Raw genomic sequence first — 16,034 nt, 5'->3', positions numbered from 1 at the left:
GGCAGGGCGTGGAGATGAACAGATGTGAGGAGGAGTGATGCGGCAGGGCGTGGAGATGAACAGATGTGAGGCAGGGCGTGGAGATGAACAGATGTGAGGCAGGGCGTGGAGATGAACAGATGTGAGGCAGGGCATGGAGATGAACAGATGAGAGGCAGGGCATGGAGATGAACAGATGTGAGGCAGGGCGTGGAGATGAACAGATGAGAGGCAGGGCATGGAGATGAACAGATGTGAGGCAGGGCATGGAGATGAACAGATGTGAGGAGGAGTGATGAGGCAGGGCATGGAGATGAACAGATGAGGGAGGAGTGATGAGGCAGGGCATGGAGATGAACAGATGTGAGGAGGAGTGATGCGGCAGGGCGTGGAGATGAACAGATGTGAGGCAGGGCGTGGAGATGAACAGATGTGAGGCAGGGCGTGGAGATGAACAGATGTGAGGCAGGGCATGGAGATGAACAGATGAGAGGCAGGGCATGGAGATGAACAGATGTGAGGCAGGGCGTGGAGATGAACAGATGAGAGGCAGGGCATGGAGATGAACAGATGTGAGGCAGGGCATGGAGATGAACAGATGTGAGGCAGGGCATGGAGATGAACAGATGTGAGGCAGGGCGTGGAGATGAACAGATGTGAGGCAGGGCATGGAGATGAACGGATGTGAGGCAGGGCGTGGAGATGAACAGATGAGGGAGGAGTGATGCGGCAGGGCGTGGAGATGAACAGATGAGGGAGGAGTGATGCGGCAGGGCGTGGAGATGAACAGATGAGGGAGGAGTGATGCGGCAGGGCGTGGAGATGAACAGATGAGAGGCAGGGCATGGAGATGAACAGATGAGAGGAGGAGTGATGCGGCAGGGCGTGGAGATGAACAGATGTGAGGCAGGGCGTGGAGATGAACAGATGAGAGGCAGGGCATGGAGATGAACAGATGAGAGGCAGGGCATGGAGATGAACAGATGAGAGGAGGAGTGATGCGGCAGGGCGTGGAGATGAACAGATGTGAGGCAGGGCATGGAGATGAACAGATGAGAGGCAGGGCATGGAGATGAACAGATGTGAGGCAGGGCGTGGAGATGAACAGATGTGAGGCAGGGCGTGGAGATGAACAGATGTGAGGCAGGGCGTGGAGATGAACAGATGTGAGGCAGGGCGTGGAGATGAACAGATGTGAGGCAGGGCGTGGAGATGAACAGATGTGAGGAGGAGTGATGAGGCAGGGCGTGGATATGAACAGATGTGAGGCAGGGCATGGAGATGAACAGATGTGAGGCAGGGCATGGAGATGAACAGATGTGAGGCAGGGCATGGAGATGAACAGATGAGGGAGGAGTGATGAGGCAGGGCGTGGAGATGAACAGATGAGGGAGGAGTGATGAGGCAGGGCATGGAGATGAACAGATGTGAGGCAGGGCATGGAGATGAACAGATGAGGGAGGAGTGATACTCCAGTGTGGACCCGGCTGTATCTGCTGGGATGTGTTACATTGAGGGGTTCTGTGATTTTCAACAAATGTTCACACTCTCATAATTCCTAATTATTTTTCTTTTAAGAGACACTAGGTAGTAGTATGGATAGAGATAGTAGTTGGTACCTGAAATGAATGATCTGGTTGTCCAAAAGGACCAGGAGTCGGCTTCTTACATCCTCAAACTGTAGTTTTTCCTCTTCAGTGACGGAGCCCATTCCATCTGGCCTGGGAGATCAAACAACAGTGTTAGTGGAACAAGTTAATGGAACAAGTTAATGGAACATGTTAGTGGAACAAGTTAATGGAATATGTCATTAATGTTTGCAGAGCTGTCATTGCGGTCTTGCCACCTTTTAAATAGGAATTGGCAAACAGATGAACACACCGTCACCAGCCAGCCTCGCTGGCCTTGACTGCCTTTTCCCTTCCTCTTTCTGTTCTCTAGCTGAATGAGACGAGCCTCCCTCGGAGGGCGGCTGCGCCGGGCTATGTGTGTTAATGAGCTGCTCTACCTGCACACATCAAGCCCCTGAACACAGCGCCTCTACCAGGAGCACACCCACCAGCACCGCAATGTCATCAGAAAAAAGAGAACTTGTAAAGTGGCAACAGAGAATGTGTAGAGAAAAAAGGTGATCACATAGATCAGTTATGAGTTAACTAGACTGTGGTTTTTAATCTGTTCCCAACCTGACAACTTTGTGTTTGTGAATACGATTCCTTGCCATTTTATTTAACTTCTTCTTCTTTGTGTGGGTTTCGATGTTGTGTCCTCTCTCCCCCAGGCTCGGGGCCGAGGGTCTATCCTTTTACCATCCCGAGCCTGGGTGAGGGGTCACCCGGGCTGTATATCCAGGCTCACCGCCAGGAGCCATGTCACCGTTTCATCATCCACAACCGTCGGCCATGCATTCCATTGGGTGTCTGATACATGTATATCGGACAGTCCTGGATGACGTGGTCTGTGGATTGTTCCTCGGCACCACACTCGCACGCCACACAGGATGCCAAGCCCCATCTGTGCATCGATGAGCGGAAGTGTCCGACGCCAGTCCGGAGGCGATTAAGCCTCACCCACGCTGGTCTGGGTAAGTCCATCCCGGGAGGGGAAGGACCGGCGGCCGGGATGAAATCACGGAGTCTGGAGGCGTTTGCCTCCCTCTCCGCACACCAGGTGTAGTCCGCCCATCCTGCCTCACTGATGTTGAGATCTCTGCATTGCTGCAGGAGATCCCGTGCGGCACAAAAGGGTGTCTGACTTGAGACGCCGGGGAGGCTCTGCTGTTGCAGTGAGCCTGTGGTGGAGCAGGTGGTTAGAATCCACGGCCCAGCAAGCGAGACGTGCTTATTTAACTGACTGAGCAGAATCTCTGCAAAAACGATAAGAATAAACCAGTACTGAAATAATCCACCAGAATTTTGAGAAAAATATTTATTTTAAAAATAAATAAAATGTATCTAATATGTATGTATGTATGTATGTATGTATGTATGTATGTATGTATGTATGTATGTATGTATGTATGTATGTATGTATGTATGTATGTATGTATGTATATATCTACAAACAATGAGACTGGACATAGAGGACTCTACAGAGAACTAAAAAGACCGTTTAGAAATGTGTTGACACTAGGAGTTGGTGGCATACTGCGTCTGAACATCCGGCCTTCCCATCAACTCCACTTCTGTCACTCACTGAAGGCTCTGTTCTGTCCCTCTCTGAGGGCTCTGTTCTATAATGAAAAGCTCTGCTTTCTTCACAACTGCACTTGTGAGCACAACTTGTAAACCCTGTTGTTCGTCCAATCTGTCAGTCCCTTCCAGCCTCCCTCCCTGCAGAGGCTCTCATTCACCAGGGTCAGCTAATCCCCAGGAACACAGAGAGGCTGGTGGTCGGGAGGGGAGGGCGCTCTCTCATTAGGCGACAGGAACAATCTGCTTTCATGTTGAGATGAAGAGAAGGGGAGCAGGTTTGTTGTTCTGTTCCTCCCTAGGACCAGAAAAAAGTCCAGATCTCTAAAAAGTCCAGATGAGGAGAAGGGTTAGGACCACCTCCTGGTTCAACCTCATTGGAGAGCCTGAGGGTAAATGCTAGCCCTCAGTCTTGTCTAGCCTTGTTGATAGCAGTCCATGCTCTCACTCGCCAGCCCTGCCCCAGCTCACAGACTGACCTGATATCCCCACTAACAAATGCTCTCTGCAAGTGTAGTTTGATAAACAGTCTGTTCTTGCCTCTGCGCTAGCATCACTATAGCCCATACATATGCTCAGCCCGTAGATCATATTTGAAATGTGTGCTCCGGTGGATCTGTCCATCGTCATTGCTATATGTACATACAACTTTGGTGTTATCTGATCAGTGAGGAAGCTTTTTAAAACAAAATGTGACATTCAGTGGCCCGATATATATATATATATATATACCTGGTCACTCATTCACTGACTAGCATGTCAGGGTTAGCATGTCAGGGGTAGGGTTAGCATGCCAACTGTATTATCATTATTATTCAAATTTGTCAATAGAAAAATATGGCATCAGTAGTTCAAGGTGCTTGTGCTGTAGTGGCGTCACCGTGGGGATGTGGCTGTGGTGGCGTTACCGTGGGGATGTGGCTGTAGGGGCGTCACCGTGGGGACATGGCTGTGGTGGTGTTACCGTGGGGATGTGGCTGTAGGGGCGTCACCGTGGGGACATGGCTGTGGTGGTGTTACTGTAGGGATGTGGCTGTAGGGGCCTTTGTTCCGCTGCTATCATATCCCATCAAACTTCCCGTCACGCCCGGCTGCACCCATCAGAGTGGGGCGTGATGCGACAGCTTGTCAGGGTGCACAAGCATTATTACTGTTAAATGAAGCGTGTGTTTGAGTGGGGGGCAGCTCTACCACATCCCATACACAATGGGTCGCAAAGGGTTAACCCGCTTTGAGAGGCGGGGCTCGCTCAGCACAGATTCACATTAGTTTTTACTAGATATGGTTTAGGGTTAGGAGATGACCACCACGCTGGTGTTTTTACTAGATATGGTTTAGGGTTAGGAGATGACCACCACGCTGGTGTTTTTACTAGATATGGTTTAGGGTTAGGAGATGACCACCACGCTGGTGTTTTTACTAGATATGGTTTAGGGTTAGGGTTAGAGTGTAGGGTTAGGGTTAGGGTTAGAGTGTAGGGTTAGAGTGTAGGGTTAGGGTTAGAGTGTAGGGTTAGGGTTAGAGTGTAGGGTTAGGGTTAGAGTGTAGGGTTAGGGTTAGAGTGTAGGGTTAGGGTTAGAGTGTAGGGTTAGGGTTAGAGTGTAGGGTTAGGGTTAGAGTGTAGGGTTAGAGTGTAGGGTTAGAGTGTAGGGTTAGGGTTAGAGTGTAGGGTTAGGGTTAGAGTGTAGGGTTAGAGTGTAGGGTTAGAGTGTAGGGTTAGGGTTAGAGTGTAGGGTTAGGGTTAGAGTGTAGGGTTAGGGTTAGAGTGTAGGGTTAGGGTTAGAGTGTAGGGTTAGGGTTAGAGTGTAGGGTTAGGGTTAGAGTGTAGGGTTAGAGTGTAGGGTTAGAGTGTAGGGTTAGAGTGTAGGGTTAGGGTTAGAGTGTAGGGTTAGGGTTAGAGTGTAGGGTTAGAGTGTAGGGTTAGGGTTAGAGTGTAGGGTTAGGGTTAGAGTGTAGGGTTAGGGTTAGGGTTAGGGGATGACCACCACGTATGTGAGAAGCCAGACTCCAGAGTTTCTTAAACTGTCAATCAAAAGCCACTAGCCGACAAACATTGCATGTCCCAAAGAATCCTTCACCATCATTCTGAAAGCAATGGTTTTGTGCAAACTGCACACCATTGAACAAGGCTTGGCCGGCATTGCTGGAAGCTGAATACCTTATTGATTATTGTAAAGAATACTTATAAAGTAACATTTTGGTTAAATACTAACAGAGAACAAACCAATCAAATGCATTCAGCTGCTCTTTGAACCAAAATGAAAGTGCCGGCCCTACAATTTCCTACCAGAAACTACTCAAAACTATTAACAGCATGCTTTTGTAGGTTTGTCTTAATTATTTGTCTGTTATGACCTCAAAACAGTCTGAATCAATACAAAGGCTTCAAGGAGCCCCAACCCGTTCAGTTAAAAAACAATCCATCCACACACTCACTGTAACCTACTACTGGGGTTGCAAAATTCTGTGAATATTCACAAACTTTCCAAAATTCCCAAAGTAATGGGAATTAATGGGAGTTAACGAGAATAAACTGGAAATGTATGGAAATTAACAGGAATAAATTCTGTTTTCCAGTTAATTCAATTAATTCCCATGAATCCCCAATTAATTCCCATGGGATGTTTGTGAATATTCACAGAATTTTGCAACCCTACCTATTGTACTACTATCCATACCGCTGCTCCACCCAGTCTCCCAGGCAGCATCAAGCTCTGAATAGGCTTCAATTATTCCAATGAGACACTCCAACTGACAAAAAGCCAGTTCCTGCAATTTCCATTGAGCTATACATGGTGATTAGGCAGAGGCTAATCATTACTGTCTCTAATTGACTAAATGACTCGACAAAGAGAGGAAGCACAGATATTAGCATTTATCATTTATCAAGTCAAGCTGAGGGTGATTTGAGGTAAGTGGCAAACTAACAAGCATAAGAGAACATGCGCAAACAGTGAGGGAGAAATACACCAGGCACGTTTAGCCAATATGCTGCTCATGTGTGAAGAAATACAATAATCTTCAATTTAAAAAAAAAAACTGTGCTTTTGAGAAAAGTAACAAGGCTAGAGGGCTTTTGTAATACCATGACTATCATCTTGTCATCTTATATTTTGTCATTTATTTAACGAATATGAACAGCATTTGACATGTATTGTTGAACTTGAATGTAAAAGCTCAAGCAGTACATGTTAAATAATATCTGATGAAAAGGAGTCCTCTTCCTGCATCAGGCATTAAAGTTTAAAGGATTAAGACATTTCCTCAACATTTGGCGGTTTGGGTACAATTATTTTTTCAACACAAAGCAAGAGATGTGAAGAAAGCAAGTTGGAGTTTGGTAATTACAGTAAAGTAGGACAAACTTATCAAATTATTATGCTTATCAAAAAGTGGGTCTGAATCTATAATTATGTTCTAATCATATTTCTCTTCAAATCAGCGTTAATCGCAGATTGCAAATTTGTGTGTGGAGCTGCTGCACACGTTCTCCTTCTGTTTGAGGGACTGCCGAGCTGAAGGAGGAGCTGGTGACTGTGTTCTTGTTAAAGTCCTTGAGCTAGACTCTGTTCAAGTCATTAAGCTTGACTCTGTTAAAGTCCTTCAGGTAGACTCATGTCTGCATTTCAGGACAACGACCTGCTGAGTTATTCATTGCTCTATTCTTTTTCATCAAAACACAGATAAAGAGTTTTAGAGTTCCGGAGTTGTCTAAGCAGAAATCATTTCTATGGGTGCATAATGTATTATTATTGTCCCACCAAAATACAGAGTGAACACTTACATACTCAAGTATTGTTAAAGTACTTATTGATAATAAGATGTGAAGGGCAACCAAATTACCTGGATTCCAGTGCTTTTGTTAGTTTAGAATCAGAATGAAAGAAAGTAACTTTAAATACAAAGATTCTCAAACGTATTAAAGGTTAGAGCGAACTAAAAGAAGTATTGACTTCCCCTTAGTTCTAAAAGAAAGTATGGGTGTTTGGTGAAGTTGTACCTGTTTCCATGGACGTGGGAGGCGCAGAAGGCGTAACTGTAGTGTAGCAGCGTGGGGTCGACCAGGATGCTGTTCTCCGAGTACTCCATCAGATCCCTCAGGTAGCTCAGGTGGCGGTGGCAGCCCCTCACTCCGTAGCGAGCACAGTACTCGTCTAGAACGAACACCTGCCCCGGACTGAACCAGCCCTGTGCACACCAGAGGAGATTCATGATACACTGGAGACTAACGCTACTAAATGAACACTTGTCTAGGACTCTTTCAGCCTAGCAGATAGTACAATCACGGTTACTGACAATGTCTATGTCCTGTCATCAAAGGTGATTAGCAAGTTACCAGATCAGTTCATTCATGAAAAAGGATCTGGCAGTATTAAGACTTTAAAATTGCAGTACAATATGATATTAAGACTTTAAAATAACAGTACAATGTGATCAAAGCAGGACCACATTTTCCCAATGGAGAATAAATAAGACCAGTGATGCCATGGCAATAACTCTCTTAGAAAAAAAAAACAACAGGATATTTGACAGCTAAGACACAACCCTCAGCGATAAACTGTGAAAAATAAAATCTCAAACTACTTCTTAAACAGTCCAAGGTTAACCACCAACAGTTAATTCCCAGGGGGAAAAAAACAGTCACCTGTGAAGGGAGAGGTGAGTAGTGATGTGGTGAGTAGTGATGTGAAGGGAGAGGTGAGTAGTGATGTGGTGAGTAGTGATGTGGAGGGAGAGGTGAGTAGTGATGTGAAGGGAGAGGTGAGTAGTGATGTGGAGGGAGAGGTGAGTAGTGATGTGAAGGGAGAGGTGAGTAGTGATGTGAAGGGAGAGGTGAGTAGTGATGTGGTGAGTAGTGATGTGAAGGGAGAGGTGAGTAGTGATGTGAAGGGAGAGGTGAGTAGTGATGTGGAGGGAGAGGTGAGTAGTGATGTGGAGGGAGAGGTGAGTAGTGATGTGGAGGGAGAGGTGAGTAGTGATGTGAAGGGAGAGGTGAGTAGTGATGTGGAGGGAGAGGTGAGTAGTGATGTGGAGGGAGAGGTGAGTAGTGGTGTGAAGGGAGAGGTGAGTAGTGGTGTGAAGGGAGAGGTGAGTAGTGATGTGAAGGGAGAGGTGAGTAGTGATGTGGAGGGAGAGGTGAGTAGTGATGTGAAGGGAGAGGTGAGTAGTGATGTGAAGGGAGAGGTGAGTAGTGATGTGGTGAGTAGTGATGTGAAGGGAGAGGTGAGTAGTGATGTGGAGGGAGAGGTGAGTAGTGATGTGGTGAGTAGTGATGTGAAGGGAGAGGTGAGTAGTGATGTGGTGAGTAGTGATGTGAAGGGAGAGGTGAGTAGTGATGAGGTGAGTAGTGATGTGAAGGGAGAGGTGAGTAGTGATGTGAAGGGAGAGGTGAGTAGTGATGTGGAGGGAGAGGTGAGTAGTGATGTGGAGGGAGAGGTGAGTAGTGATGTGGAGGGAGAGGTGAGTAGTGATGTGAAGGGAGAGGTGAGTAGTGATGTGAAGGGAGAGGTGAGTAGTGATGTGGAGGGAGAGGTGAGTAGTGATGTGGAGGGAGAGGTGAGTAGTGATGTGAAGGGAGAGGTGAGTAGTGATGTGAAGGGAGAGGTGAGTAGTGATGTGAAGGGAGAGGTGAGTAGTGATGTGGAGGGAGAGGTGAGTAGTGATGTGAAGGGAGAGGTGAGTAGTGATGTGGAGGGAGAGGTGAGTAGTGATGTGGAGGGAGAGGTGAGTAGTGATGTGAAGGGAGAGGTGAGTAGTGATGTGAAGGGAGAGGTGAGTAGTGATGTGAAGGGAGAGGTGAGTAGTGATGTGGAGGGAGAGGTGAGTAGTGATGTGGAGGGAGAGGTGAGTAGTGATGTGGAGGGAGAGGTGAGTAGTGATGTGAAGGGAGAGGTGAGTAGTGGTGTGAAGGGAGAGGTGAGTAGTGATGTGGTGAGTAGTGATGTGGAGGGAGAGGTGAGTAGTGATGTGGTGAGTAGTGGTGTGAAGGGAGAGGTGAGTAGTGATGTGAAGGGAGAGGTGAGTAGTGATGTGGTGAGTAGTGATGTGAAGGGAGAGGTGAGTAGTGATGTGAAGGGAGAGGTGAGTAGTGATGTGGTGAGTAGTGATGTGAAGGGAGAGGTGAGTAGTGATGTGGTGAGTAGTGATGTGAAGGGAGAGGTGAGTAGTGATGTGGTGAGTAGTGATGTGGAGGGAGAGGTGAGTAGTGATGTGGTGAGTAGTGGTGTGAAGGGAGAGGTGAGTAGTGATGTGAAGGGAGAGGTGAGTAGTGATGTGGTGAGTAGTGATGTGAAGGGAGAGGTGAGTAGTGATGTGAAGGGAGAGGTGAGTAGTGATGTGGTGAGTAGTGATGTGAAGGGAGAGGTGAGTAGTGATGTGGTGAGTAGTGATGTGAAGGGAGAGGTGAGTAGTGATGTGAAGGGAGAGGTGAGTAGTGATGTGGAGGGAGAGGTGAGTAGTGATGTGGAGGGAGAGGTGAGTAGTGATGTGGAGGGAGAGGTGAGTAGTGATGTGAAGGGAGAGGTGAGTAGTGATGTGAAGGGAGAGGTGAGTAGTGATGTGAAGGGAGAGGTGAGTAGTGATGTGGAGGGAGAGGTGAGTAGTGATGTGAAGGGAGAGGTGAGTAGTGATGTGGAGGGAGAGGTGAGTAGTGATGTGGTGAGTAGTGATGTGAAGGGAGAGGTGAGTAGTGATGTGAAGGGAGAGGTGAGTAGTGATGTGAAGGGAGAGGTGAGTAGTGATGTGAAGGGAGAGGTGAGTAGTGATGTGGAGGGAGAGGTGAGTAGTGATGTGGAGGGAGAGGTGAGTAGTGATGTGAAGGGAGAGGTGAGTAGTGATGTGAAGGGAGAGGTGAGTAGTGATGTGAAGGGAGAGGTGAGTAGTGATGTGGTGAGTAGTGATGTGAAGGGAGAGGTGAGTAGTGATGTGAAGGGAGAGGTGAGTAGTGATGTGAAGGGAGAGGTGAGTAGTGATGTGGTGAGTAGTGATGTGAAGGGAGAGGTGAGTAGTGATGTGGAGGGAGAGGTGAGTAGTGATGTGAAGGGAGAGGTGAGTAGTGATGTGGTGAGTAGTGATGTGAAGGGAGAGGTGAGTAGTGGTGTGGAGGGAGAGGTGAGTAGTGATGTGAAGGGAGAGGTGAGTAGTGATGTGGTGAGTAGTGATGTGAAGGGAGAGGTGAGTAGTGGTGTGAAGGGAGAGGTGAGTAGTGATGTGGTGAGTAGTGATGTGAAGGGAGAGGTGAGTAGTGATGTGGTGAGTAGTGATGTGGAGGGAGAGGTGAGTAGTGATGTGAAGGGAGAGGTGAGTAGTGATGTGAAGGGAGAGGTGAGTAGTGATGTGAAGGGAGAGGTGAGTAGTGATGTGGAGGGAGAGGTGAGTAGTGATGTGGAGGGAGAGGTGAGTAGTGATGTGGAGGGAGAGGTGAGTAGTGGTGTGAAGGGAGAGGTGAGTAGTGATGTGGAGGGAGAGGTGAGTAGTGATGTGGAGGGAGAGGTGAGTAGTGATGTGAAGGGAGAGGTGAGTAGTGATGTGAAGGGAGAGGTGAGTAGTGATGTGGTGAGTAGTGATGTGAAGGGAGAGGTGAGTAGTGATGTGGTGAGTAGTGATGTGAAGGGAGAGGTGAGTAGTGATGTGGTGAGTAGTGATGTGAAGGGAGAGGTGAGTAGTGATGTGAAGGGAGAGGTGAGTAGTGATGTGGTGAGTAGTGATGTGAAGGGAGAGGTGAGTAGTGATGTGGAGGGAGAGGTGAGTAGTGATGTGAAGGGAGAGGTGAGTAGTGATGTGAAGGGAGAGGTGAGTAGTGATGTGAAGGGAGAGGTGAGTAGTGATGTGAAGGGAGAGGTGAGTAGTGATGTGGTGAGTAGTGATGTGGTGAGTAGTGATGTGGTGAGTAGTGATGTGGTGAGTAGTGATGTGAAGGGAGAGGTGAGTAGTGATGTGGTGAGTAGTGATGTGGTGAGTAGTGATGTGGTGAGTAGTGATGTGAAGGGAGAGGTGAGTAGTGATGTGAAGGGAGAGGTGAGTAGTGATGTGGTGAGTAGTGATGTGGAGGGAGAGGTGAGTAGTGATGTGAAGGGAGAGGTGAGTAGTGATGTGGTGAGTAGTGATGTGGAGGGAGAGGTGAGTAGTGATGTGAAGGGAGAGGTGAGTAGTGATGTGAAGGGAGAGGTGAGTAGTGATGTGAAGGGAGAGGTGAGTAGTGATGTGAAGGGAGAGGTGAGTAGTGATGTGGTGAGTAGTGATGTGAAGGGAGAGGTGAGTAGTGATGTGAAGGGAGAGGTGAGTAGTGATGTGAAGGGAGAGGTGAGTAGTGATGTGAAGGGAGAGGTGAGTAGTGATGTGGAGGGAGAGGTGAGTAGTGATGAGATGAGTAGTGATGTGAAGGGAGAGGTGAGTAGTGATGTGAAGGGAGAGGTGAGTAGTGATGTGAAGGGAGAGGTGAGTAGTGATGTGAAGGGAGAGGTGAGTAGTGATGTGGAGGGAGAGGTGAGTAGTGATGTGGTGAGTAGTGATGTGAAGGGAGAGGTGAGTAGTGATGTGGTGAGTAGTGATGTGAAGGGAGAGGTGAGTAGTGGTGTGAAGGGAGAGGTGAGTAGTGATGTGAAGGGAGAGGTGAGTAGTGGTGTGAAGGGAGAGGTGAGTAGTGATGTGGAGGGAGAGGTGAGTAGTGATGTGGTGAGTAGTGATGTGAAGGGAGAGGTGAGTAGTGATGTGGTGAGTAGTGATGTGAAGGGAGAGGTGAGTAGTGATGTGAAGGGAGAGGTGAGTAGTGATGTGGAGGGAGAGGTGAGTAGTGATGTGAAGGGAGAGGTGAGTAGTGATGTGAAGGGAGAGGTGAGTAGTGATGTGGAGGGAGAGGTGAGTAGTGATGTGGAGGGAGAGGTGAGTAGTGATGTGAAGGGAGAGGTGAGTAGTGATGTGGAGGGAGAGGTGAGTAGTGATGTGGTGAGTAGTGATGTGAAGGGAGAGGTGAGTAGTGATGTGAAGGGAGAGGTGAGTAGTGATGTGAAGGGAGAGGTGAGTAGTGATGTGAAGGGAGAGGTGAGTAGTGATGTGAAGGGAGAGGTGAGTAGTGATGTGGTGAGTAGTGATGTGGAGGGAGAGGTGAGTAGTGATGTGAAGGGAGAGGTGAGTAGTGATGTGAAGGGAGAGGTGAGTAGTGATGTGAAGGGAGAGGTGAGTAGTGATGTGAAGGGAGAGGTGAGTAGTGATGTGGTGAGTAGTGATGTGAAGGGAGAGGTGAGTAGTGATGTGGTGAGTAGTGATGTGAAGGGAGAGGTGAGTAGTGATGTGAAGGGAGAGGTGAGTAGTGATGTGGTGAGTAGTGATGTGAAGGGAGAGGTGAGTAGTGATGTGGTGAGTAGTGATGTGGAGGGAGAGGTGAGTAGTGATGTGGAGGGAGAGGTGAGTAGTGATGTGGAGGGAGAGGTGAGTAGTGATGTGAAGGGAGAGGTGAGTAGTGATGTGAAGGGAGAGGTGAGTAGTGGTGTGAAGGGAGAGGTGAGTAGTGATGTGGTGAGTAGTGATGTGAAGGGAGAGGTGAGTAGTGATGTGAAGGGAGAGGTGAGTAGTGATGTGGTGAGTAGTGATGTGGAGGGAGAGGTGAGTAGTGATGTGAAGGGAGAGGTGAGTAGTGATGTGAAGGGAGAGGTGAGTAGTGATGTGGTGAGTAGTGATGTGAAGGGAGAGGTGAGTAGTGATGTGAAGGGAGAGGTGAGTAGTGGTGTGAAGGGAGAGGTGAGTAGTGATGTGGTGAGTAGTGATGTGAAGGGAGAGGTGAGTAGTGATGTGAAGGGAGAGGTGAGTAGTGGTGTGAAGGGAGAGGTGAGTAGTGATGTGAAGGGAGAGGTGAGTAGTGATGTGAAGGGAGAGGTGAGTAGTGATGTGAAGGGAGAGGTGAGTAGTGATGTGGTGAGTAGTGATGTGAAGGGAGAGGTGAGTAGTGATGTGGTGAGTAGTGATGTGAAGGGAGAGGTGAGTAGTGGTGTGAAGGGAGAGGTGAGTAGTGATGTGGTGAGTAGTGATGTGAAGGGAGAGGTGAGTAGTGATGTGAAGGGAGAGGTGAGTAGTGATGTGGTGAGTAGTGATGTGGAGGGAGAGGTGAGTAGTGATGTGAAGGGAGAGGTGAGTAGTGATGTGGTGAGTAGTGATGTGAAGGGAGAGGTGAGTAGTGATGTGGTGAGTAGTGATGTGAAGGGAGAGGTGAGTAGTGATGTGGTGAGTAGTGATGTGAAGGGAGAGGTGAGTAGTGATGTGAAGGGAGAGGTGAGTAGTGATGTGGTGAGTAGTGATGTGAAGGGAGAGGTGAGTAGTGATGTGGTGAGTAGTGATGTGGAGGGAGAGGTGAGTAGTGATGTGGTGAGTAGTGATGTGGAGGGAGAGGTGAGTAGTGATGTGAAGGGAGAGGTGAGTAGTGATGTGAAGGGAGAGGTGAGTAGTGATGAGGTGAGTAGTGATGTGAAGGGAGAGGTGAGTAGTGATGTGAAGGGAGAGGTGAGTAGTGATGTGAAGGGAGAGGTGAGTAGTGATGTGAAGGGAGAGGTGAGTAGTGATGTGGTGAGTAGTGATGTGAAGGGAGAGGTGAGTAGTGATGTGAAGGGAGAGGTGAGTAGTGATGTGAAGGGAGAGGTGAGTAGTGATGTGGTGAGTAGTGATGTGAAGGGAGAGGTGAGTAGTGATGTGAACTCATTACTCATTCATCCTGCACATAATAACTAAATTAGTCATGACTCTCACAAAGTTAATTAAGACACCTCTCGGAAGGAATATGAACAGATGAGCACCTCCTCTGAGTCTCCACCCAGGACAATGCTGGATCTCTTTTTCTTGTTGAAACCAGAGGAACCATGTTTTTTTAGGGCCCGAGCACTGGCGGTGCGAGGCCCTATTGTATTTCGAAGGATTATTATTCTCCTACCTTCTTCTTCCAAAACAAATGCCTTTTTGGCGGCCTAAACATCGATGAAAACGAAGAAAACTTTGCAGATACGTCAGTCCCGATGAAAAATTTGATAATTCATGGGTGACGGAAATGGGCGTGGCAAAACGGCTCAAGAGCGCCCCCTGGAAAATTTAAAATGGCGAGCCCCACCTTTCAGTTTGATGTAGGCGAACGAAATTCGGTGGGCATATGTAGTTCATCGAGACGCACTAAAATGTCTCTTGGAGCTATACCCAACATGCAACAGGAAGGCCGCCATTTTGCTTTTAATGTGCCATTTTGTCCTTGTTTTGACCATTTCCATGCCTCGTACTTCGACGAACTCCTCCTACAGATTTCATCCGATCAACTTCATATCGGGTCAGCTTCATCTTAAGACCTTTGTGATCAAAAGTTATCAAAAAAATTGAGTTTTCACCAAACACCCTTGCCGTGGCGCCCCGCCAAAGTTTGACATTTCGCCATAAAACACGAAGTCATCATAACTCCTCCATACATTATCCAATTCGTCCGATATATCTCACGCTTCATGACGGTTCTGTCCTGAACACATCTATGTGTCAGTATTGCGTCATACTTATAGCGCCACCTATTGGTGAAACAGGAAGTCCTCATAACTCCTCCATACATTATCCAATTTGTCCGATTTATCTCACGCTTCATGACGGTTCTGTCCTGAACACATCTATGTGTCAGTATTGCATCATACTTATAGCGCCACCTATTGGTGAAACAGGAAGTCCTCATAACTACTACATACATTATCCAATTTGTCTGATATATCTCACGCTTCATGACGGTTCTGTCCTGAACACATCTATGTGTCAGTATTGCGTCATACTTATAGCGCCACCTATTGGTGAAACAGGAAGTCCTCATAACTCCTCCATACATTATCCGATTTGTCCGATATATCTCACGCTTCATGAAGGTTCTGTCCTGAACACATCTATGTGTCAGTATTGCGTCATACTTATAGCGCCACCTATTGATGAAACAGGAAGTCCTCATAACTCCTACATACATTATCCAATTTGTCCGATATATCTCACGCTTCATGACGGTTCTGTCCTGAACACATCTTTGTGTCAGTATTGCGTCATACTTATAGCGCCACCTATTGGTGAAACAGGAAGTCCTCATAACTCCTGCATACATCATCCGATTTACACCAAATTGCTGACGCTTCATGAAGGTCACCTTCTGAACACATCTATGCATCGGTATTGAAGGTCACATCTTGAACACTTCTGTAAGTCAGTATTGCGTCATACCTACAGCGCCACCTACTGGTCAAACAGGAAGTACTCATAACTCCTACATACGTTATCCGATTTACTCAACATTTCTCACGCTTCATCAAGGTACCGTCCTGAACACATCTATGCTTCGGTATTGAGTCACGCTTAGAGCGCCACCTACTGGTGACAGGAAGTTTCTCTCAGTGCTGCACACCGAAATAGCACACCCTTTAACGGCGCCAAATCCCGACACGCGTGGGGTGCGAGGGCCCGCTCACTGCTGCTCGCAGCCCTAGTTTTTAATTATTTTTTCTCCCTAATTCTGAGGCAGACGAAACGTGTTGCAAAGAAATTCCCCCGACACGTCCCCGTGTGGTTCAGAAGCGATAAAGAAGCCTTGAGGGGGTTGGATATTTCAATGCTGAACAACATAGAATTGCCTCATACAATAATATACCATCTCTCTCTTTGAGCCTTCAATACAAAGGGCTCCAGGAGGTGAGCTGAATATAACCTGGCAGACAGGGATAAAGTGATCTTACATGTCACTCCCTCTCTCACTCTCTCTCCCCTCTGTCCTCTTCCTCTCCACTTCTCCCTGTGCCCCCTTTCATTCTCCCTCCATCTCCGCCTCTATCTCTCCAATCTATTAATATCCCACTAAAGAATGTACCAGAGTGCCCT

General features: G+C 47.6%; 1 protein-coding gene across 1 annotated transcript in view; it reads right to left on the bottom strand.

Annotated features, from left to right (window-relative positions):
• The window catches only part of cadps2 (Ca++-dependent secretion activator 2), a 404,172-nt gene that overhangs the window by 133,428 nt on the left and 254,710 nt on the right, over positions 1-16,034 (bottom strand). Inside the window, exons 13-14 of the mRNA XM_084453028.1 lie at positions 7,171-7,358; positions 1,599-1,700 (exon numbers count right to left, since the gene is read on the bottom strand). Coding sequence (XP_084309154.1) covers positions 1,599-1,700; positions 7,171-7,358 — 290 coding nt within the window. The remainder of the gene's footprint in view (positions 1-1,598; positions 1,701-7,170; positions 7,359-16,034) is intronic.

Source organism: Borostomias antarcticus (assembly GCF_949987555.1).
Source record: "Borostomias antarcticus genome assembly, chromosome: 18".
Classification (NCBI taxonomy): domain Eukaryota; kingdom Metazoa; phylum Chordata; class Actinopteri; order Stomiiformes; family Stomiidae; genus Borostomias; species Borostomias antarcticus.
This window is presented reverse-complemented; position numbering and strand designations above follow the sequence as displayed.